Source organism: Grampus griseus (genome assembly GCF_964374135.1).
Source record: "Grampus griseus genome assembly, chromosome: 18".
In the NCBI taxonomy this organism is placed as follows: Eukaryota; Metazoa; Chordata; class Mammalia; order Artiodactyla; family Delphinidae; genus Grampus; species Grampus griseus.
The window spans coordinates 56,869,229-56,892,174 of NC_139012.1; the positions used below are offsets into that span (position 1 = coordinate 56,869,229).

Here is a 22,946-nt window from a genome sequence, read left to right on the forward strand (position 1 = left end):
GTTATGTGAAATCTGGGTCTCCCACTAAGCCACTAGGGGACAGTTGTCTGTGGGTGGCTGCAGAGTGACAAAGCATTTATGAGAAGTGGAGAGAGACAAGAGTGGGAGTGGGTAGCAGAAGAGGGATCAAACACTTGTGGTTTGGTCTGATGTTTCTAAGTGCCTTGGGATTCTAAAAACCTTTAATTTTCCAAAAAGCAGTTTTTCCTACTTATTCGGTGATTATAATACCTGATCTTGTACAGTTAGGTTTTTAGTTTTTTAAAAAATATCTGTCTTTCTGTCTTATTTTAACTAAACTCCTGAGACTGTATTTGGGCCTTTCAGTAAATTGTTCCTTGTATCTGAAATGGCCTTGACAACTCCCCATCTAACCAGAGGAAACTCTATTCATCCTTTAGGGCTCCCTCAACTGTCCTTTCTTCCCACAAGGCATCTGCAGCAGAAATAGCTCCTTCTCTGTATTTCTGATTTTAGTTTCATGGTCATTAACTACTTTCTTTCTCACTAGTCTATAAAATTCTTGAGGGAAGAGATCACCTTATCACCACCGTCCGCTAAGATACATCCTGGTACATGGCAGGCCACTAGCTCCCAAAACACAGTCCCAGAGGTGACTGCTTCAGTATCACCTTGGATGTTAGTTTTACAATACACAGAATCTCTGTGTGTGAGGACAAAGATTCTGTCTTTTAAACAGGCTGCCCAGATGATTCTTTTCCACAATGAAGGCTGGTAATTTTTAGAGTAGGCTCTTGACAAATGTTTGCTGATTTACTGATATGGACATTTGCATCTTGGAAACAAGATTTAGGTCAATGACTCATTCTTTATGGTCAGTAGCTTTCAGACAAGAACACACTCCCCAGATTACTTTTCTCAGGTGCAGACTAAATATAGCCTCAACTCTATTCACTGAAAACACCAAAAAGTCGCCACTCAACCTTCTTTAAGTGTTTTCTCTACATCTCCTTCATCTGCTTCCTAACACCCATGTATAAGGGGGGACATTTCCAATTCAGATATAGGCTGGCTGTGAGGAGATGGGTTAAATGGTGAGAGTGATGGAAATGGTGGTGGTGGTGGTAGGAGGGGAGGGGCTTGATGTGAACAGTCATCTTGGTTCCCCATAATATGTATGTCCTGATCCGCAGAGGAGTCACGATGGTACGTGAAGAAGCTTGCCTGATCGTTAAGAATGTGAGGATGGTTCTCCGGGGCCTGGGGGAGTCTGGAACACCAACTTTATAAACAGAGTTGTTGAGAAGGTTTTGACTATATTGGGATGGGATTTACAATGATGACCAGCATTGACAGGGTGCCTGTCAGGGCTGCTGGGACTGGAAATGTGTTGTGTTGGAATTAATTAAAGAGCAAGAGAAGCTGGAGTGATACAGACCCAGGGTTAGACTGTCAGCATCTCCTCAGAGCTATTTGCCTGTCAATAAAAAATTCTGATCCATTCTCCTTCGTAACAATAGCCAGGAGTTTCCAACCAAACACAGCTCCAAAGCTTTGGTCCTAAACCAGAAGTACTGACTCATCCTCTCCCACACAAGTCCAACGCATGCCAAATCCAACATGTAGGGCACATGTGGAAGGAACCAGGAGCTCTGGCATAGACACTAGGCAACGTCAAGCTGACCTAATGTGTGGTTACCATACAGTGTTGAGATATAAAATGCTACCCTCCAAAACTCCCATAAAAATGTAATTCTTTTAGGTTCAATTATATGCCAACCTGTCTTCACAAGGATTGATTGCATAATAAATAATCTAGCAATCAATAATGAAGTGCTTCCTAAGGGCCTAGCTACTTCAGTTGAGTTGGAACATAGCACTTGACGCTATGTTCGCTGTCAAGCAGAAAGTTTGGTAGCATGGTGGGTCTCCCAAGGGACTCAGGATCGGAATCTGCAAAGCTCCAAGTAGTGTTACTGATGAAATTCCATTGATCTTCTGTAATGTATATAAAATTTATGTCTTAAAGACACCAATTTTTTAAAACGGTCGTGAGAATCTCTGGAAAGAATATACTCTTTTGCCCAGATCAATTAATGTCACAAATAACTAGGATTGCTCTTTATTTAGGAAGCTCTAGCCTCAGTTTTATGTGTTCTGTAGATGAAATCCATTTGAATAGCTTAGCTTTCACTCCCCTTTTCTCTTCCAGGCAATCAAGATTTGTGCCGCTGTGCATTTTTTATATAACATCTGTGTGTCCCAACAGGGGGTTACCTGAATATATTTGCGTATAGCACATATATAGGCATCTACATGTGCTGAAGATTTTGCCAATATGCATTGCCAATACAAGGGAGATTTTCTGCTGTGCTCCTAGCCTTTTAGAGTGACTTAGAGCAGGCCTACTGTATCCTATATATGGGTTTAGTTATTCCAAGGGAAGATTCCAGGGAAATTGCAGAGTATTCCTGACCCCTCCAGATGTATCAGAAGTCCAGGGGGCTCCCAGAATCATTCTCCCCACAAGTGTTCTTCAGAAAAGAGTAGACCCAGCACCAGAAACTCCCTTCTCTCTCTAGCCTGGTCCAGAGCAGTCTTGGACCCATATTCTGTCATTCCGTCTCTATCACAGTCCTTATCTGGATTCCAGAAGCTGCAGGAGAGGTCTTTATGGTCCCAACATTTAGATTTCTACAAAACATGAACGGCCAAACTCAATTAGCAGAGAGGCACGTTTAATGGCGGGGACAACTGCACCCTTCGGCAAGATCCGTTTATCCAGTCTTGGAAACTCTTCTCTACCCTGGCATTCTTTTGAATGATTACTCTCTCTGACTACAAAACAGTGTAAGTACCTAGGAATTTGGGGGTAGGGTTTGGGCAGGAAGTCACATCTGTAATAAAACTTCCATTAAACAGAGTAAAATAAAATATTGTGGTGGAGAGGTAATGGAGACATGGAGGGAAAATTAAATTCCTAAATTTAACCAAACCTTAAGTCTCCAGCCTCCCTTCTACCTAAACAGTCTCATATATTCATTCAAATTGAGTGTCACATGCTGTTTTTCTTTTGTTCAATGCTGAACTTTCAAATGCTAATCTGAGGGACCCGTTTAAGAGACCAAAAGTGAGAGAAAAGGCCTGGAAAATTTGGAGTTGGCTGTACCTAATTTTTATTGAAGATCCCGACTTACTAAATTTTTAATTCCAAACAAAGTTGAATTTACCAATTTTTAAGTTTTTTCTAGTATTAGAGACCTCAGCAGAGTTGACATGTTATAAACGTAACCCTCGTATTTACTCCCATTAACCTACAGTGTGTAAAGCATATTGTTTTAAAACTTGTGAGGTGGCTGATTGAAAAGAAATGTTTGTGTCGTGTGTGTGTGTGTGTGTGTGTGTGTGTGTGTGTGTGTGTGTGTGTGTGTGTGTGTGTGTGTGTGTGTGTGTGTGTGTGTGTGTGTGTACACATGGTCCCCAACTTACAACGGTTCAACTTAACGATTTTTTTGACTTTATGATGGTGCGAGAGCAGTACACATTTAGTAGAAACCATAGTTCAAATTTTGAATTTTGATCTTTTCCCCACCTAGTGACATGCAGTATCATATTCTGATGCTGGACGGCGGTATTGAGACGAAGTTCCCGGTTAGCAACACGATCATGAGGGTGAACAACCGACACACCGTTCTGGACCCACACAACCAATTCTGTTTTTAACTTTCAGGAGGGTAGTTAATAAATTACATGAGATATTCAGCACTTTATTATAAAACAGGCTTTGTGTTAGATGTTGCCCAACTGTTAGCTAATAAGTATTCTGAGCATGTTTAAGGTAGGCTGAGCTAAGCTACGATGTCTGGTAGGTTAGGTGTATTAAATGCATTTTTGACTTACATATTTTAAACTTATGATGCGTTTATCGGCATGTAACCCCATCATAAATTGAGGAAGACCTGTGTGTGTGTGTGTGTGTGTGTGTGTGTGTGTGTGTGTATGTGTGTCCGTGTCTACACCTATAGTAATTTATATATAAATACTGTAAATAAATTTATATATGTAAAATAACATAGTGTGCATATATATATAATCTATCCATCTATCTATATATACAGTAACTATTTAGCAGATATTGTAAATGAACTATGTTCTCCAAGTAGAACATAAAAGGAGAAGCAGCAGTCTATTGTGAGAGGAAGGAAATAAAGAAAATGGATACCTATTTCCATTTTTTTACCGTCAAGTGGTCTATATTATTCAGACTTAAAGAGGGAGAGTTTACTGCTGATCATTAATTACGTGCTCTGTTCATACCCTGAAAGTATCATGGGGGAAATCACAACTTTGTCACACTGAGCGAAAGAGAAACAGTTGTCAGAGTTTGACACATTTTCCAATAGGAGAAAAATCCAGTTGCTAACTACATACAGGTTCATTTTGGGTTCCTGGAACTGATAGCACATCAGCATGTCTTATGAAATTTGTGCACGGCATGTTATCACAGCTGTATATCATCACAGAGGGAAAAAAATAATTGGTTTTCCTTGGAGTAGCTCTAAGTTGATGTCATATTCAATAACCTTGTAGTTGAAAAAATCTATAGATGATGGATGAAGTTGGGACTATCTTTTGAATTTAATTCCTCCTGTGCCAGCTTCTACAGGACCTGATGTACCTGTCATTTTGAGGTGAGTGCATGCAATATTTAGAAACTGCAACCAGGCGGTACTTCTGCCAGATAACGAACCACAGAAGAACAGTTTGTCTCATGTGTACAACAGCCTCGTTCCTCACTCTTAATCATGCCATAGAGGAGCCAGGCTAAACTTGGACGCTAACACTGGGGTCAGTGCCAAGGTGCAGCTTGAATCAATGCTGTGCATCAGGGAGTGAAGCTGGTGGCTTCTCCTTCTCTGGATTTGAGAACTCTGGAGACAGCCTTAAATATACAGGCTTCGAAGGTGGGGTCCCAGGCACGGTACCACCACAGCCCCACTAGAAGACTTCCTTATGAGACTAAGTACTGCTTTTGTATACACTGATCACTATCAAGTGGGGACAGGGTTGGATTGGGAGTCTGGGGTTAGCAGATGCAAACCGGTATATACAGGATGGATAAACAACAAGGTTCTACTGTACAGCACAGGGGACTATATTCAATATCCTGTGATAAACCAGAATGGAAAAGAATATGAAAAAGAATGTATACATATATGTATAACTGAGTCACTTTTCTGTACAGCAGTAATTAACACAACATTGTAATTCAACTATACTTCAATAAAAGATAAATAAATAAGAAAAGAGAGAATATTTAGAGCTTTCTCTGGTCCTGACAAAGAAAAAGCCAACTTAGATATATTTCGTGGGGCAACTGAACATGTTTAGGTGAACAGCAACTTCCTTGCTGCTTCTTTCCCCTTCCTTAGGGGCCAGCTCGTCTTATTTATCTTGGATAAATGAGTCCAGACTTGGGCAGGGAAGCCTGGCTAGACTGTCCTCGATTGGCCTAGCACTGTAGTCTAGATGTCCCTGTATCATCAGCATTTCAGGTTTGGCCTTGGGACTGACCTCAGGACGTGGCCGCTCCCGAGCCTGGGGATCTGGCTTGGGGTGGAACTTTTGCACTGAACCCAACCTGGCATCCCGTTGTGTCCACATTTTGAAATTCAGATTTATAACATGTGAAATGCAAGTTAATCTGTTTTCCTTGTACTCAGTTTTATGTTGGATAACCAACTGATATACATAGTTACAGAAGAGCAAAGTCCCCACTGGCTTGCATGCCCCTAATTTGAAATGTGTGTAATACAATCTTGATGAAGTTAATCCTACCTCTGACAAAGCTTTTAAATCATTAACAAGTTGGAGGTGAATTACTTAAATACTGTGTAAGTGAATTATTACCTACGAGAGAACAGATGAGGAAAACAGAAGTTCCTTACCGATCAGCAGAGCTTCTTTCTCTGATTTTAAGCCTTGGCTTCTTTTCTCAATATTGTTCTCTCGGTCTTGGTTGACCAATGCGACTGTCAACACATTAATTTCCTATAAAGTTGAAAAACAAAAACATATAGGTGTTTATGTAGTTTCTGTGCATTCCAACAAAAGCCACCAGGTCTTTTAAACTCTATAAAAGAGGTCATCACGTCCATTTATAACTGAAGATCAACTTTTATAAGTGATTGATCTATTTGCCCAAGAGTAGAAAAGTAATTCTAAAACTTAGCCTCCTAGCTACTGCTCCCAGCAAACTAAGTAGCTCTTTGCAAAAGTGGCACATTTTGTGCAATTATCTTACGTTTTTAATCCATGTTTTGATAAAACTGTTAGCAACAACTATTTGACTTTAGCTACTTTAACAAAGTTTTTATTTCAAATATGAAAAAATTTCCTGAAAAGCATATACAGACTCATTTATAATACTATGCAAGTAATTTGTGTGAGTGTGTGGGGAAACAGGGCCTATTGGGAAGGTGAGATAGAACTGTTGTTAGGAGTGTTTAAGGTGAGTAAGTCTATGTCCTTATATATAACTGCAAAAGGTAGAAAAAGCAAAGGTTGGTAAATCGTTTTCTCTGGAAACTAGAAATGAAGAATTGTACAACAAGCCAGTATGTGAAACATTGAGGCTCGACTATTTTTAGTTCTTTTAGTATTATTATTATTATTCTTTTGCGGTACGCGGGCCTCTCACTGTTGTGGCCTCTCCCGTTGCGGAGCACAGGCTCCGGACGCGCAGGCTCAGCGGCCATGGCTCACGGGCCCAGCCACTCCGCGGCATGTGGGATCCTCCCGGACCGGGGCACGAACCCGTGTCCCCTGCATCGCCAGGCGGACTCTCAACCACTGCGCCATGAGGGAAGCCCTCTTTTAGTATTTTTAATTTAAAAACAGAGAAAAAGATTTAACTCATATTCTCCCAGACTTGATATTAGGACTCAAAATGGAGAATGATTTAATAGGAGATCAAATTTAATGATCAGAGACCTGCATATATGGGATGGTAGAATCATTAGGGTAGTGGAATCTCATTGGAGGGAAATTTCTCACTTAAGATAGGCCTTAAATAAGGACTAGCACATTGGACAAAGAGTTAAGGATACTGTTTCCATTAGATGATAAGGATTCTGTCAGAAGGACAAAGGGTAGGTAGGGAGGGACAAAGGACAACTTAGATGGTTTGGCAGGTGTTCCCAGGACTGGAACTGGTTACAGGATAGATATTTAGCTAGTTTAAATAAATTAACAAAGTTGGCCAGATAAAAGAATATAGGAAATTACTGGGAGCATTTTGAGCATGTAAAGATTCTACCTGAAGGCATTCAAATTAAGGCTGGTCCAAGGCAAGTCGAGCCAGTTAAGACTTAAAAGGTCACTAGAAAGATGCTCTTATACTTCTAAAAAGGGATCTTGGGAAGCAGTCCCAGTAGAAACACAATCCAGAACTTGAAAACAACAAACCCAAAGGTGTATGTAGACGGGATCAGAATATTTTATAAAGAGAAGTCACAGGGAATTCCTTCTGTGATGAAATAACATATGGATGTGTTTTAAGGGCTTGAAGAGGTATAGGAGGAAAGAGAGCAGAAGGGGAACTCTCATTTCCATTATAGTCAAAGGTGTGTCCAAAAAAAATATTAACTAGGATGATGATTGTATTATTTAAGAAAAATATAAATAATGAAGCTCATGGCTGAGTGGAAACGGTCTCTCCAGGAAGGGGTGATCTGTTAACAGCCTGGATGATAACTGGGGCCAAATGGAATTACTGAGGAGAGTTTAGCAGAGAACAGGCCCACATTAATTGCCAACACTGAGTGGTGTCCTGAGGCCATCACGCAGTTAAGGATCCCGGTTTATTAAGGAAAATGAACCACAGAGGGCAGGCAGCACATCAGGAACCAGCAAGAGGTGGCAAGGGCAGGCCAGACTAAGCCTAGTCAAGGTGCTGTAAGGCACCTGTTCCCATGTCCAAAGCTGGAGTCATAAAGAAAGGGCACTTTGAGCAGTCTCCAGCAGTTGCTACTGGATCAACAAGTCTACAAGGAGCCAGACAGGCCTTGCCAGTGACTGCTACTTTGACGATGTTTTAGGGCTGGCTACATGAGGATGGAAAACTAAGAGTCTGTGGAAATATTTCTTGAGACTGAATATTGCAGCCTATGCTCTGCCGACCACAAATGGTGTGTTCCTGCATGGTCATCGTCTGTGACCGTGGAGTAGACACACCTCTGCCAGGCTCCGACAGCAAGCAGTGCAGCAGGCCTGGCCCAACAGAGAACCAAGGCTTGGCAGATGGTTCAGCCTTTGGGTACCACTGTGAGTTCTGTCCAGGGTGGAGATGTTGCTGCTTTTCTGACTCCCCCAGAGGGAGAAGAAGAGCTCTGCCAGGAAGCGGTACAAGACTTCAGCTCATCAGGCAGGTTCCAGTTACAATTGCATATTGTAATAAGGTGGCTTCAAGAGCTTACGGAAGGGGAACTCTCATTTCCATTATAGTCAAAGGTGTGTCCAAGCATGTAAACAAGAGACTTGGGTCTTAAACACCATTTAGTGAAGTGGACCAACTTGTGACCATTCAGAAGCGTTACTACTGACTAAGCGGCCTAGAGCCTAAGCCTGCCTCAGGCATGATATAAAAGCTCAGACCCTTCAGAAAGAGACAGACAAATACCATATGATATCACTTATCTGCGGAATCTAAAATATGACACAAGTGAACTTATCTACGAAACAGACTCACAGACACAGAGATCAGACTTGTCGTTGCCAAGGGGGAAGGGAGGAACTGGGGGAGGGGTGGAGTGGGAGTTTGGGATTAGCAGATGCAAACTGTTATTTATAGGATGGATAAACAACGATATCCTACTGTATAGCACAGGGAACTATATTCAATATCCTGTGATAAACCATAATGGAAAAGAATATGAAAAAGAATGTGTGTGCGCGTGTGTGTGTGTGTGTGTGTGTATACACACACACACACACACACACACATATATATGTATAATGGAAGCACTTTGCTGTACAGCAAAAATTAACATTGTAAGTCAACTATACTTTAATAAAATAAATTTTTTTAAAAGTTCAGACTATTGCTGACAGAGTCACAGAATTAATGAGATGGGTGAATGCTTTTGTTATACATTTTGCCAGAGACATAATTTAAAGTTAACATGGGTGTGTTTTAAGGGTTAGAAGACAGGACAGTAGTTTTAGATAGCCACTTGACGTGCCGTGCTTTTATCTTTTTCCACTATAACAAAAAAGGCGAGGAGTATTGTAATGACTCATGACTCACTGGTTCCTTAGAAAAGTAAAATTAATTTGATTTGTCGGTATTTGTAGTAGAGTTGTTTAATTTAACAAGAGAATTACAGTTATTAGTAGGTGGCGAGTTTGGGGTTGTCTTCAAAGTAGGTATAAGCAATATCCGTACCCTCTTTTTGTGTTTTCATTTAGCTAAATTATCATCCAATGTCTGTCAAAAGAGCTCCATCATTATAACTGGTTAAAGGGAGTACACAGAGAGAAGGTGGAACTAAATAATTCCCCAAGTCAAACCCTTCTTGCATTTAAGCTAAGCCTATTTTTACTTTCAGCCACTCAATAAATATTTATGCTGCATACATATATTACATGCCTACCACATGCCAAGGAATGCTACGTTTTAAATGATACTGGGTCTAAAAGTGGCAAGAGGTGCATGCTTACCAGCAAGCAATTCTTAATAAAATGTCTGTAAGAAAGCTTACAGGAAATGTCAGTAGATGGAGCTGGAGAAGTAGGTGGACCGGGATAAGGAGCTTGGATTTTACCTGGAAGGCTTAATGAGTGAAGAGTGTTCAACACAGGAGTTACATGAACAGTTCTGCATTTTAGGATACTGGTTTGCAGGAGGTGGAAGTGGGGGCAGGGATGCCAGGTTAGAGCCTATTGCAATTGTCTATTTAATTCTGACCTTTTTATAACGAGGGTAGAACCCAAGTCAGTGATGTGCAGAGGGCGAAACATAAGAGATACTTAAGAGGTAGAACTAAAAAAAATCTGATGACCTGGTGGATGAGGAAAATGTTGAGAATGACTCAGTGCCTCCGTGAAAAGGAAAACAGAGAAAGAAGCAAGTATGGGTGAAGATAATTTGTCCAAATTGGAACTTAAGGTTTCTATGACATATTGTCAAGATAACTGAGAGAAAGTAGGATCCACAGGTTTTTGAACTTCGAAGCAAGGCCCTGACAGCCCTTTTATGGCCCATTTCTCAAGTTAGTGTTTGTAGCACACAACCCTGATGTCTCCTTCTGGGACAAAGAAAAGGCTTGCTTGTTGCTTGATATAAAAGAGATGGCTCCCTCAAGCTCACTGTTCCTCTCCTGTAACGTAATCCACTGTACATTCAGGCTTCCATCTGGGCCCCTCTATGGGGGCGTGATCAGCCTGTAAGATCCGTGAGGATGAAGCTGGTGAAGCCAGGACCACTGTCTCGGGAGCACAGGATAGAACCTCAAATGGACATCTGCCAAAACCTTCTCTGAGAAGAAGCCATCACAAAAGGGACAAACTGACCACATGGGAGCACATTTTCAAGGATATCAGAGGATATCTAGTTTGTGCTTCGTCTCCAACTCTATAAATCCATGCTTCAAGTCTAAGTCCTGGTCCTACCTTAAGAGTTTCACATTCTCTACCCAGAATGTTCCAACTTATCTCTTCAGTAATTGAGGAATACCTTTTACTGGGATGTTGGATCGTAAGTTAGAAAGACTTTGCCCCTTTCTTAAAAACTTCACTGTTCTTTTGACTCATTCCTACCCCAACTCTCTGGAATATAGAAGGAAACTTTCATCATTAGAACCATAAAATTAGTAGACTCTTTATCTTTTATCACATACACATCCTTTATCCTGATAGTTGTAATATGTCCTGAAGAATTACGTGTCTACCGGTGAAGGTGTTCCAGGTGCTTAGAGATTGCAAACTGGACGTGGATCAGTGCAGATGGAGGTTATTAAGGACAAATTGTTAATGGTGTACAAAGTATACAGTAGGGAGGAAACATTAGGATGGGGATCAAGAGTTTCCGCACAGTGAGATCAATAGGATTATGAAACAGTATTCCAAAGGAAGTGGTGAGAACACCATTCACTTGACACAGTAAAAAGCACTGCAGACTAGAAAATGCACAATAAGTAACAATTCTGCACTTGGCAGGAGAATGAACAAGGTTATCTAATAAATCTTTTCTCAGTCTACCTTTTAACTCTAATTTCTGTGATACTTAGAAGGAATCATTAAAAGGCTGGAAGAAGAGGTTTTTCAATATCTGAAACTAGATATCATGCAGGTTTTTTTTAGACTTCTTAAAGGTTAAGCTACTCAAAGGCAGAAATTTCCCCTCGAAGAGTCCTTGTCAATTACTTTAAGAAATGGTCAAAGTAGTTTATCCATTTAGAAAAGCTCTTTTTAAATAACTTACTGAGCTAGAACTGTGCTTTGCTGTTGTTCTGTTTTTGTTCCCCTACACCTACCCAAGCCCCTAAGAACCAAGAATACGGTTTCTTCAGCCTGATAAAAGCCTTTCGTTCTTCCTTTCACTTCGTTATTCCTGTGACCTGCTTAACTTTAGTGCTATTTGCTTTCGGCTGCAAAGCCTCTCGAATACATGGTGCATACCCACTGTATCTCCTGTCTCACCACCTGAAACCTCAGCTTTCTCATTAATCACCCGATGAAACTATCCTTTGAAAGATTTTCAGGGACTATTTTCTCAGTCTTCGTACCATGTGATATTTGACATCACTGACTCTGCCCCCTTAAACCATCTGCCTCATTTGCTTCTGTTACATAAGAAGTCCTGGTCTTTTTCCTCCTGATTTTTTATTTCATCTTCATTGGTTTTTTTCTTCCCTCTGCGGGCCCAGTACACATGGATAAGAAGGTTACTTTCTCCTTTTATCCTCTAACTTTGGTACTTTTGCCAAAGCTCAGTCACCACTTTTTCTTCTCTGTTTCCTTTGATCAGAGTTCTTTCATTCTCACGGGTTCAACTATCGTCACACTTAACTCTTTAACTTCTGTTCCTTATCACCAACTGACCACGGGGTTTGTTTGCTTGAAATGATCACTTCCCATTTCAAATTCAGAACGAGAGGTGGTCATGAGGTGGTAGGGGACATACTACATGCTTAAGTTTTAGCCTTAGCTCTTCCACTAACAGTTAGTTGACCTGGGGCAAGTTACGCAACATCTTTAAGCCTCAGATCAGTTGTCTAAAAATGAGGGTGCTGGGTAGGGTCCACCATCTCTGAATAATGCTTTATGGAACCCCGTCAGCCCTACAGAGGTGACATGGAAGGTCCAAGGAGCGGATCGCTAGAATTCCCACTCCATTCCTACTTGCTTCTGTTTTATAATACAGGACTTCTATTTAAGGCTTCCTTGAAAGCAATGTCCTTATTTTGAAAAATGTGTGAATCCAAGTCCTTCCTGATGTGGTGGTTCTTCTAAACTTCTATAATTTTATGGACAACAATTCACCTCACATGTCAGACTGCATTTTCCTCTAACTTTTCTGTTTCTGCTAGTAGCACCGTCATTCTTCCACTTGCAGGCCTTTGATTCATTCTCTTCTCTCCCCTAAGGCCTCTCTAGACTTGAATTCTATCAAGTATCTGTGAAATGTCTCTCATTCCCCTTCCCCATTTCCACTACCAGTGCTCTACTGTCACTTCTCCTCGTTTCTTACTTGGACCACCCCAAGAACCTCCTACCTTGTCTATGCCTTTGGTTTCTTCCTCTTCCAGTCCACCTTACATGATATTACCAGATCAGTTTCTAAAATGCCGCTTTCATCTTGTCAATCTCCAATTTAAAACTCAGATGCTTTCTGATAACCCGTAGGAAAAACTCCGATGCTTTCCAATAATCCATGGGAAAATCAGATTGAGCCTGGCATTCAGGTTCAATCCTACCGATACAGCCTATCTCCTTTAGATGTTCTGTCCAGATACGTTCAGAGAAAGCTCTCTCCTTTTCTTCACCGCCTCCTACCTATATTTTTATACATAGCACGAGTCCCGTATCTCTTAAGGGCATTTATTCCAGGCTATTTGTACATTTTCCCTATCTCAGCACATTTCCCCTGTCACTTCTGTGGCAGCTGGCCACTTACACGTTTGGAATAAACTGAATCACCTGTGTTTGTTTCCTCAACAAAACCGCCAACTCCTTTAGGGCACTCACCATATCCAAGCAAGTGAGACGGCATGGCCGAAAGGGATCCGTGTTCTAATTCTGTCACCATTATTTATGTACTAGGTAACTTTAGGCAGGGTATCTCTGAACTTTCTTTTACATAAATCATGGATGATAACCTATCCCTACCCCCCGGGGTGCTGTGAAGACCAAATGTCATACGTGACACGGTGCTTTTGAAAACTATAACCTTCCAGGAAGGCATCACTATTATTACGATTGTTACTCACTTTTATTATCCTCAGGACTGAGTGGATACAGCACAGGTACATAATAAATACTTGGGGTACTAAATCTAGGTGAGAATTCTGTATAAGACCCTGACTACAATGATATAAAAACATGGATGCGAAAGTGATAAATTGTCATGGGATTCAAACTGTACATATTGTCCGTTTTCTAAATGTTCTGTGGCACTGTTCTTCTACTGCTATCCTTATACTTTAAAAAGAAATAAAAAGAAGCCTATGACAGGCAGATGCCACGTTGAAGAGCTATATGTAAGCACAGCCGCTAGCTGACTACTTGACTGAGTAACATACCAAACGACATCCTCCCCACACCACACACGTATGAAATCTACCCTGTGGCCCTCCAAGGGCTGGCGGGCCCTATAGCTCCTAGCGCAAGGTGAGTGGGGCCGTTGTCAAGGTCCGCATGGTAAAGATTCCTCATGTCACTTCCCACACCGTCACCACCACACCATAAGGCCTGACTCTTAGACATCACACTCCGTGGAATCAAGGGCCCTGTAGACTGTGGTCAAGATGCCAGTTAGCTACTTCAGTCTCCTGTACTCAGAATTTTTTCAGAGTACCCAAAGTAACCCAGCAAGTGACAGGCCAGTCTCCACCAACCTTCAGGGATTCCTCGTAAGATTAGAACCATGGTCGGAGGAGGAAGGGGGATGGGGATACGTCTCACACCTTCCTTTATGAGCCAGTGACTGTCACGCTGCAGGTGCCCAGTGGCTGATAAATGAAGGAACGGCCCACAGACAATGGCCTGGAATAGTGAAAAAAAATGATGGATCTGGACACAGAAGACTGGTTCTAATGGCCACTCGCTGTGTACCCTTGTTTCATGATTCCTGTTTGTAAAGAGAGGGATTTGAAGCAGATGAGCTCTACAGTGTCTTCTTGCTCCAATATTTCATCTCTGCTGTGTGCCCTTTTCCCTGACTTGGAGTTTCCCTTCAGAGTAAGGCAGCCAGCGTGGTACTGACAAGGTTCACTTATCCTGGATTTCAGTGCCAATAAAATTAGAAGGAAGAGAAGAAGAAGAGGGAGGAAAAAAACATTTAAAAAGCAAATGGATGAGAAAAGGATTGATGAGAATGAGTAACTGAGTAAGCTTCAAAATTTCTTACGGTTCAAGGGAATGCAGGATCTCGGGAATTTTCTGTGGCTTAGAAGTCCCAAGGCCTCACTAATCTTACCAGTTGCTGAAGGTTGGTACTGCCAGTCCTGAGGGTCATGGGTCCCCACCCACCTGTCCCTTTTCTCAGAAGCCTTTGATGTCCAGGGTCTGCAGAGGGGAGCCTCAGAGGCCCAACAGGCTTCAGTCTCAGAGAGACCGTTTGAGAGCAGATGTGTGGAGCGCCGGCCCTCAGCCAACAGCTAGTGATTCATCACAACACTAGCACATTTTACACACTGGGATATGAGCCACCGCATTGGGCTTCAGTTGCTGGACTCAGACCCAGAGTGCATGCATTATGTCCTAAGACAACTCCAAGATTTTCTAAGATTTCCACTTGCAAAGATTAAAATCAGTGAGAACTGGTTATGCATCATAAAAAGGACCCTTTAAGGGCTTCCCTGGTGGCGCAGTGTTTAAGAATCCGCCTGCCAATGCAGGGGACACAGGTTCGAGCCCTGGTCCAGGAAGATCCCACATGCTGCGGAGCAACTAAGCCCGTGCGCCACAGCTATTAAGCCTGCGCTCTAGAGCCCGTGAGCCACAACTACTGAGCCCGTGTGCCACAACTACTGAAGCCTGCGTGCCTAGAGCCTGTGCTCCACAACAAGAGAAGCCACCGCAATGAGAAGCCCGCACACTGCAGTAAAGGGTAGCCCCTGCTGTCCACAACTAAAGGAAGCCCGCTCGCAGCAACAAAGACCCAACGCAGCCAAACATAAATGAAGAAATAAATTTAATTTAAAAAAACCTTTAAAAAAATAAAAAGGACCCTTTAAAAAAGAGAAAACTCACTGTGGTTTAGTTACCAGAGATATCCACGTAAAGCATTTCTTTTTAGATCACTCTTGGTTATATTTATTTAATAAACACATATAGTGCTTAATTGGTGCAGGTAGTATTCTAAGAACTTTACAAATATGAGCTCACCCAATCCCCCTAACAGCTCTAGGAGGTCAGTACATTTTACAGATGAGGAAAATGAGGAATGGAGAGGCCAAGGACTTGTCTAAGGTCACACAACTAGTAAGAAGCAGACTCAGGATGTGAACCGATGCTGTCTCACTCCAGACTCTTAACCGCCATGCTGGGCTGCCTCTCTTGAATGGACTGTAATGTCAGCCTATTACAGTCCTTGTCAACTGAAAAATTCCTGTTGACCACGGGGACGCCATCCTCTTCTGAGGGCTGCCAGCAGTCCGGGCCTCTTGGGGGGCCAGCAGGGGCTCCATACTGGCTGATGAGCGGTGGCTTGGGTGCAATCGTGAACGCAAAGGGGAGCAGAGCAGAAGGGCAGCAGGGGCCTGGCCCAGGAGCAGTGTTAGCTGGGATGGGCCTGGCTCTCTGCTGCTGTTAGGTGGTGACACCTTGTCCTTGGGCCAAGTGTGACTTGTAACCATGGTTACAACAGGCACGCAGTTTGGAAGATGTGTGCAGGGGAAAGCCGAGGTCGAGGCAGCGCTCCAAAGACCAAATGAGGGCCACGGGCAGGACCGGCCAAGCAGATGAAGAGACTCGGGCAGGGGGACTGGGGGAGCCCCAGCTATACCCCAAGTATGTGATAATAAAGCAGAACCACTGAGGTGATGGGATAAAAGAGAAAAGCGGGGGATACAGAAGCCATTCTAAAGGAAGAACGGACAGAGGAAAGAAAAGAATTAAAAACTTTTCAGCAAAGTCTGGACCACTAGCAGAATAATGATGCTAGAATCAGAGGTCACAAAGAATGAGAAGTACTGGCTCCAGTATTTCAGAAATACTGGATGTGAGGTCTTGGAAAGGTAGCGCGAAATATGGGTCATAGGCTCAGGATAGCATCTGGGCTGGCAGGGGCTCTCCAGCCCATCTGCCGTCTCTCCCCCATCCCGCAGGTAACCGGGGAGTTGTCCTTGCCACCCTCAGAGTGTCTCTGCCTGGTCTTCATGTGCCCGCTCTACCTGCAGTCATTTCTCTACAAAGCGACAGTGTCCTCAGTTGCTAGCACAGTCCCCTGCACGTGGTAAATCTTCAACCAATATTGTTTGAAAGAATAAATGGTAGACTCTCGGTAATATTTGTTGAATGAATCTGTTATTACCCAGAGAGGATAAACTTCATAGGTGAGACCGACTGGCAGTCACAGGATCTGGTCAGTACCCGTGGTTGGGAGTGATTTCCCAGAAGTCTAGGAGGACTACGTATAATGGAGAGGGGAAGAAACAATGCAGTCGCTTCGGGTATTTTACATTCTTCTGGTCCCTAAATGTATTTGATGTATGTAGCATCATTTTAAAGTAAAATAATTTCTTTACTACTTTAGATTTAGACAGTAAAAAGTTAACTTTGAGTTTGTATCTATTATTAGTGCTTTCAATATTTTTTTTTTTTTTGCGGTACACGGGCCTCTCACTGCTGTGGCCTCTCCCGTTGCGGAGCACAGGCTCCGGACGCGCAGGCTCAGCGGCCATGGCTCACGGGCCCAGCCGCTCCGCGGCATGTGGGATCCTCCCGGACCAGAGCATGAACCTGTGTCCCCTGCATCGGCAGGCGGACTCTCAACCACTGTGCCACTAGGGAAGCCCTTCAATATGTTTTTAAATTAAATATTAACTTTTTTTTGGGAGACCATAATATAAGTTTATAAACTTTTCCCTTTCTTTTCCTGTTTAAAATTTAAGATAATTCTCTAGTTCACGTTCTTTTTTTTTTTTAACATCTTTATTGGAGTATAACTGCTTTACAATGGTGTGTTAGTTTCTGCTTTATACCAAAGTGAATCAGCTATACATATACATATATCCCCATATCCCCTCCCTCTTGCATCTCCCTCCCACCCTCCCTATCCTACCCCTCTAGGTGGTCACAAAGCACCGAGCTGATCTCCCTGTGTTATGCAGCTGCTTCCCACTAGCTATCTATTTTACGTTTGGTAGTGTATATATATCCATGCCACGTTAATTCTTAATAATAACGTTTCTTGGTTTTCTCTTTACAAATATATATACTGGCAGAAAACGTACAGAATATAGATTTTAAAAATTAACTGGAATTCTACTGCTCAGATATAAGCACTATTAACATTCAGATATTTACCTTTCATATTTTATATATAACCCTCCTCCCACATACTCATATATATAGTATTATGTAATATATATACACACACATGAATGTATATATATATAGTTGTGTGTATGTATATATATATATAGTTGTTTAATTCTTATTTGAAAAAACAGGATTATCCCACATATACTTTTAACAAGAGAACCCTGATAAGAAAGAGTAATTTCAATTTTGTAATGTTTTCCATTAAAAACTAAGATCATACTACTGCCTGGATCATAACTTAATTATGGCTATCACACTTCACACCAAGCTTAAACTATGGTCTCAAGCTGGTGATGAGATGCCTTTCTTTTGGCATAGTTTTGTGACAATCATATTAAATAAAACCTATGTAAAAATGAGAAAAAAATCTTTTGTATTCCTTTAGCTCCATTCATTACTTAAAGTGTAGGTTGTAGTGTTTTATTTTAGTTTTACTATATGCTGCCATAAATGTTGCCAAGTGAAAAAAAATACACTTGATCTCAGAAACAGTTGTGTGTTTCTCTTCAATACATAAAAAATGGAACCCATACTACTATATCCACACAAGTGAGGCTACCCTTCAGAGCCTGAAAAAGTACTGACATGAAAAATCTCCTCAACCAATAAAAATGGAGCAGCAAACAGAAGAAACTAAAGCGAAATACTTTAAAATGTATGTACGTGCATCCAGAATTAGTCAGTTTGATTCATCTTGTATGATACTGACTCTATTGTGGGTAAAGATTAATTGTATTATGGTGCTCTTGGCATGTTATTTTCCCAGTCCATTTCTCAATATGACATTTCGTATTTTTCTCTGCTACAAAGCACTCACTATCATAATTTTCACCTGCTGAGTTTACGTTACTAATGATAATATTAAAATTCAGAGTCTTTTTGACCTGTACAGAGGTAAATTAGGTCATGAGAATAGATGGGATGCAATCTGATAAATGGGAAAGAGAGACATTTAATTATTATTAAAGTAAAATCAAATTTTACAAGGTTTGCCAGCCCTACTGTGAGATCTTAGTAAACATTAGATAGTCTCCCCTCCCTAACACACCAAAATCCAATTCTCTCTTCTCACTGCATTCTTGCATATGCCACCTATGAGAAATACTCCAAGAACAAAGTGGTCTGGATTGCTATGCATGGTTCATGGTGGATGTAGAATTTGGGGTCCTCTGAATTAAAAAGTAGTATGAATAAGGGCAATGATTATAATACTAATCGTTAGCTCTTGCTGAGTGCCTGGTAGATGCCAGGTGTTGGTCCTGCTATTATCCCCATTTTACAGATGATAAAATCGAGGCACAAATAAGCTAAGTACTTTCCTCAGCTCACATACCTAGAGAGTAGTGGCTGTAACACCGGGCCCCAGGTAGCCAGACTTTGGAGCTATTAGTCTATACTGCCTTCTGTCCAAGTTACTTCTCAGGGAATCACAACTTCTGGACTTCGTTCAAGGCCCTAATCCCAGGCCAAGTCCTTTCCTTGCTGAGAACACTGAAGCCAGTGTTCGGTGATTTCCCTTTTCAGCACCTGCTGTCTCCACAAGGGGCCATGTGCTCCTTGAGGATGGCGACCAGGCTGTGATCGTGTGTGCTCCCAACACACAGCACTCTGTCTACAACACTGCACTGCCCATTGTGTGGACTCGGGTGGACACAGGAGCAGCTAGTTGTGAGTCCGCCTATCTTTTGTGTATTCTCCAAATGGCTGTGATTTCTTATAAACCAGAGCCTGGCAATTAGTAACTGTATATTTTCCTTTGGGGACTGAATCACAGCAAAGTTCACCATTTAGACTAAAGTCTCTGGACACCTCAGTTCAGTATAGTTCGATAAGAATTTATCAAACCTCCCCCACTCTCTCATCCATCAAGTATGTATTGAGCACCTACTATATGGTTGGTTTTGTGCTAGATAAGATTCAAAGATGAGTAATAGTGGTTCCTGCTCTCAAAGAACCTAAGAGTCTAGAGCATGTAACAGGCATGTAAAATATATTGAAAGACGGTGTGAAGTAACTATGACAAGGGTTGGCCTTGGGGGCTGTGGAAGCCCCTAGCAGCACCTAATCTGAACTGGAGTGGACAGCAGGCAGCAGTTACCCAAAGTGTGGTCTGCAGACGGATGGCCCTGGGAGCTTATTAGCAAATTCTCAGGCCTCAGCCCAAACCTTCCCAATCTCAAACTCTAAGGGGGGAGCCCAGCGATCTGTGCTTTAAGAAGCTCTCCTTTTGATTCTGTTGCTTACTGAAGTTTGGGAAGTATTGCCTTAGAGAACGTAAGACTCACAGACGCATAGCCACAGGCAAAGAAAACTTACACCAAATTAAAGCTGTAACGTAAGAAAGCTGGATGAGTGACCCCTACCACCTCAATTCTAACTTTCACAGTCGGCAAGACTTCTGTACACATCTGAAACTGAACGGCGACGAGATGTGCTTAATCCTCAAGATCACCTGCAGATAATATGGAAAAGGAAGTGTTTGCATTTCTCACCTAATCGGGCCAAACAGATTCACAGAGCTGTCTGAGGTGGCTGGAGTTTCTACCTCCACTCAATCATCGGTCAACAAGTGTTATAAATGTATTACAGATGTGCCCACCTACACAGGCTCATCACTCTGTTAGGTTCTGTAACACACACCTACACATTACCTGCCCTTAAGGCACTTACCCCTGAGTTGTGAAGCTAGGCATATCATAACTGGGTTGTTCAGAATGTCTGGGATAATGATAACTACTGTGGGAATATTTAGAAGATGGTAATTGATTTGGGCTGACCTTAGGATAAGACCCCAAGAAGTAGGAATCGAGCTGGGCTTCAACACAGCAGAATTTGCATTGCTGGCAAAAAGCATGACATGATAGATGGAGGAAAGCTGAATTACCAATAAAAATATCTAATTATTTAGAGTTTTTCATGGATGGTGCACCTAGCCGAATTCGACCTGTTGACTAAAGCCATTTATTCAGGATCCCAGGTCAACAGTTATTCCCAATAGCAGGCCAACAGTTATTATGTTCTTACCAAGGGGACCGACTTGAATACTGCTGTGTAAAATGTCCAGGAACAGGCTTCCCTGGTGGAGCAGTGGTTAAGAATCCACCTGTCAATGCAGGGGACACGTGTTCGAGCCCTGGTCTGGGAAGATCCCACATGAGGCGGAGCAACGAAGCCCGTGTGCCACAACTACTGAGCCTGTGCTCTAGAGGCTGTGTGACACAACTACTGAAGCCTGTGAGCCACAACTACTGAGCCTGCAAGCTACAACTACTGAAGCTCGTGCACCTAGACCTGTGCTCCACAACAAGAGAAGCCACTGCAATGAGAAGCCTGCGTACCGTAACAAAGAGTAGCCTCTGCTCTCCGCAACTAGAGAAAGCCTGGGCGCAGCAACGAAGACCCAACGCAGCCAAAAATAAGTAAGTAAGTAAGTAAGTAAGTAAGTAAATAAATTAATAAATTAAAAAAAAAATGTCCAGGAACGATACCTAAGCTTACAGCGGTAAGACATGTTATACTTGTGTGCATGTGTGTCAGTGTGTGTGTACGTGTGGTGAGGGGAGTGGGGGATTAGACCCACATAGGTTTGGGGGCTTTACGTAGGTCGCACTTGCAGACCTTTCTCCTAGTTTCAAGTCATCTTTCTCAAAGCTGGCAATGGCAAGAAACTGTGCAAATTAGATTCTGAAAGTCTCATAAACATAAGTAGCTCATCAGCATACACCGAACAGTCTGGAAACTGTCCAGACGAAGAAAGGCACTCTGAAATCTCACAAGGAAACTGACATAACAATAAAAATGACAGTGACGCAGCATCATGGCCACGAATCTGCCCCACAAGGGCAATTTCAGGGCCGGGGAGGCTGAGGGTTAGAGGATTTTCTTGGGGGAAGGAAAAAAAAAAAAAAAAAAAAGAAGAGAACTCTTAAAACAACAACAAAACCTATTAAGTGTTCCAAGACTGATGAGTCTTTCTAGAAAGAACGTAAAATGTGAGGCCTCTTCCACTGGGCAGGGGCAGTAGCTTTCCTCCCCAGCTCAACGTCTGCTCCGCCTGAATTAGGAAGAAAGACATGGAGGGAGTTCAGGCTGAGGTGTGGCCTGAAGAAGTTCCAGGTGGCTACAAATAGGGTGCCTGGTGCCTGGGAGAGCAGGGTGGCCGGGTGCCCCTCTGGGCGGGGTGGGCAGGCCAGGAGGGAGGGAGGGAGGGGAGGCTGCATTTGGCGCGACCTCACAGCTGGGGCCGCTTCCCACCTCTCAGGTCCTAGACAGGGTTGGGGGAACGGAGAGGGGCGCCTCTGTCGGAGCAAGGCTGAACGAGTAGAACGCACTTCACTTGCTCATGGGTCCTCTGAAATGTCCAAGTAGTATTTCCAAGTCTGACCTTTGTAGTTACCCCCAGGAAGCCCATCAATATTGCATCTGCAGATTAATATCTGAGTTGTTTGCTTCGAATTCCAGGATAGACTTCTTCTGGGGTAGAGTTTTCATGACGTGGGCATAGTCATGCAACTACAAACACACCCCTGGTGAAGGCCGTTTCGCTTCTCGAGCTGGCAGGGATGGGTGGGATGGCGGTAGCAGCAAGTGATGAAACTTAGGAAAACTCTTCCCGGCACAGTCTTCTCCGCCCCTCTCCCCCTTTTTTCTTCTTTCCGTCTTTCCACCTACTTTCCCCTTCTTTGTCCTCGTCCTTACACATTTCCTCAAAGAAATACCACCGTCTAGTGAGTTCTGTGGCACTGTGATGGATGAGGTCTGGAGACGAGCAGTGTGTGTGGTGAGAGAATGACTGCCCTGTGCAGCGTTACACAACCCTCCTGAGACCCAGGGAGTGCTGAGCAGAGACTCCTCGCAAGACCAGCGTCAAGACGGTGAGCCGAGCAACGCTCGCCCCAGCCCTGGCCGGCACATTTCACACCTCTTCCTTTCCTGGTCTCTGTGGTTAGCAGAAACTAGGAGTGTAGAAATCACTGTAGAACATTTAATGTTCGAAAAACAACAGCAAGTGTCTAGGAAGCCCTATAGCTCCTGAGAAACAGAGAGAACTAACACCAGGGGACGCTCATCTCCTGGTGAATCCCTGTTCCCTGCTGTTTTCAGGTCACTAATCCCGGTGATATGTCAGCAGGAACCGAAGCTGTGTGAGAGAAGGAGGCGCCCCACTTTCCCCTACCATCTTCCAGAGGCACTAGAACAAAGTGCCTCTGTCCACC

At 42.8% G+C, this 22,946-nt stretch overlaps 1 protein-coding gene across 1 annotated transcript in view; it reads right to left on the reverse strand.

Moving 5' to 3' along the window:
• ENOX1 (ecto-NOX disulfide-thiol exchanger 1) overlaps positions 1-22,946 on the reverse strand; it is a 299,647-nt gene that overhangs the window by 30,943 nt on the left and 245,758 nt on the right. The window contains exon 14 of the mRNA XM_082675771.1: positions 5,910-6,012. Within this exon, the coding sequence (XP_082531897.1) occupies positions 5,910-6,012 (103 nt within the window). The remainder of the gene's footprint in view (positions 1-5,909; positions 6,013-22,946) is intronic.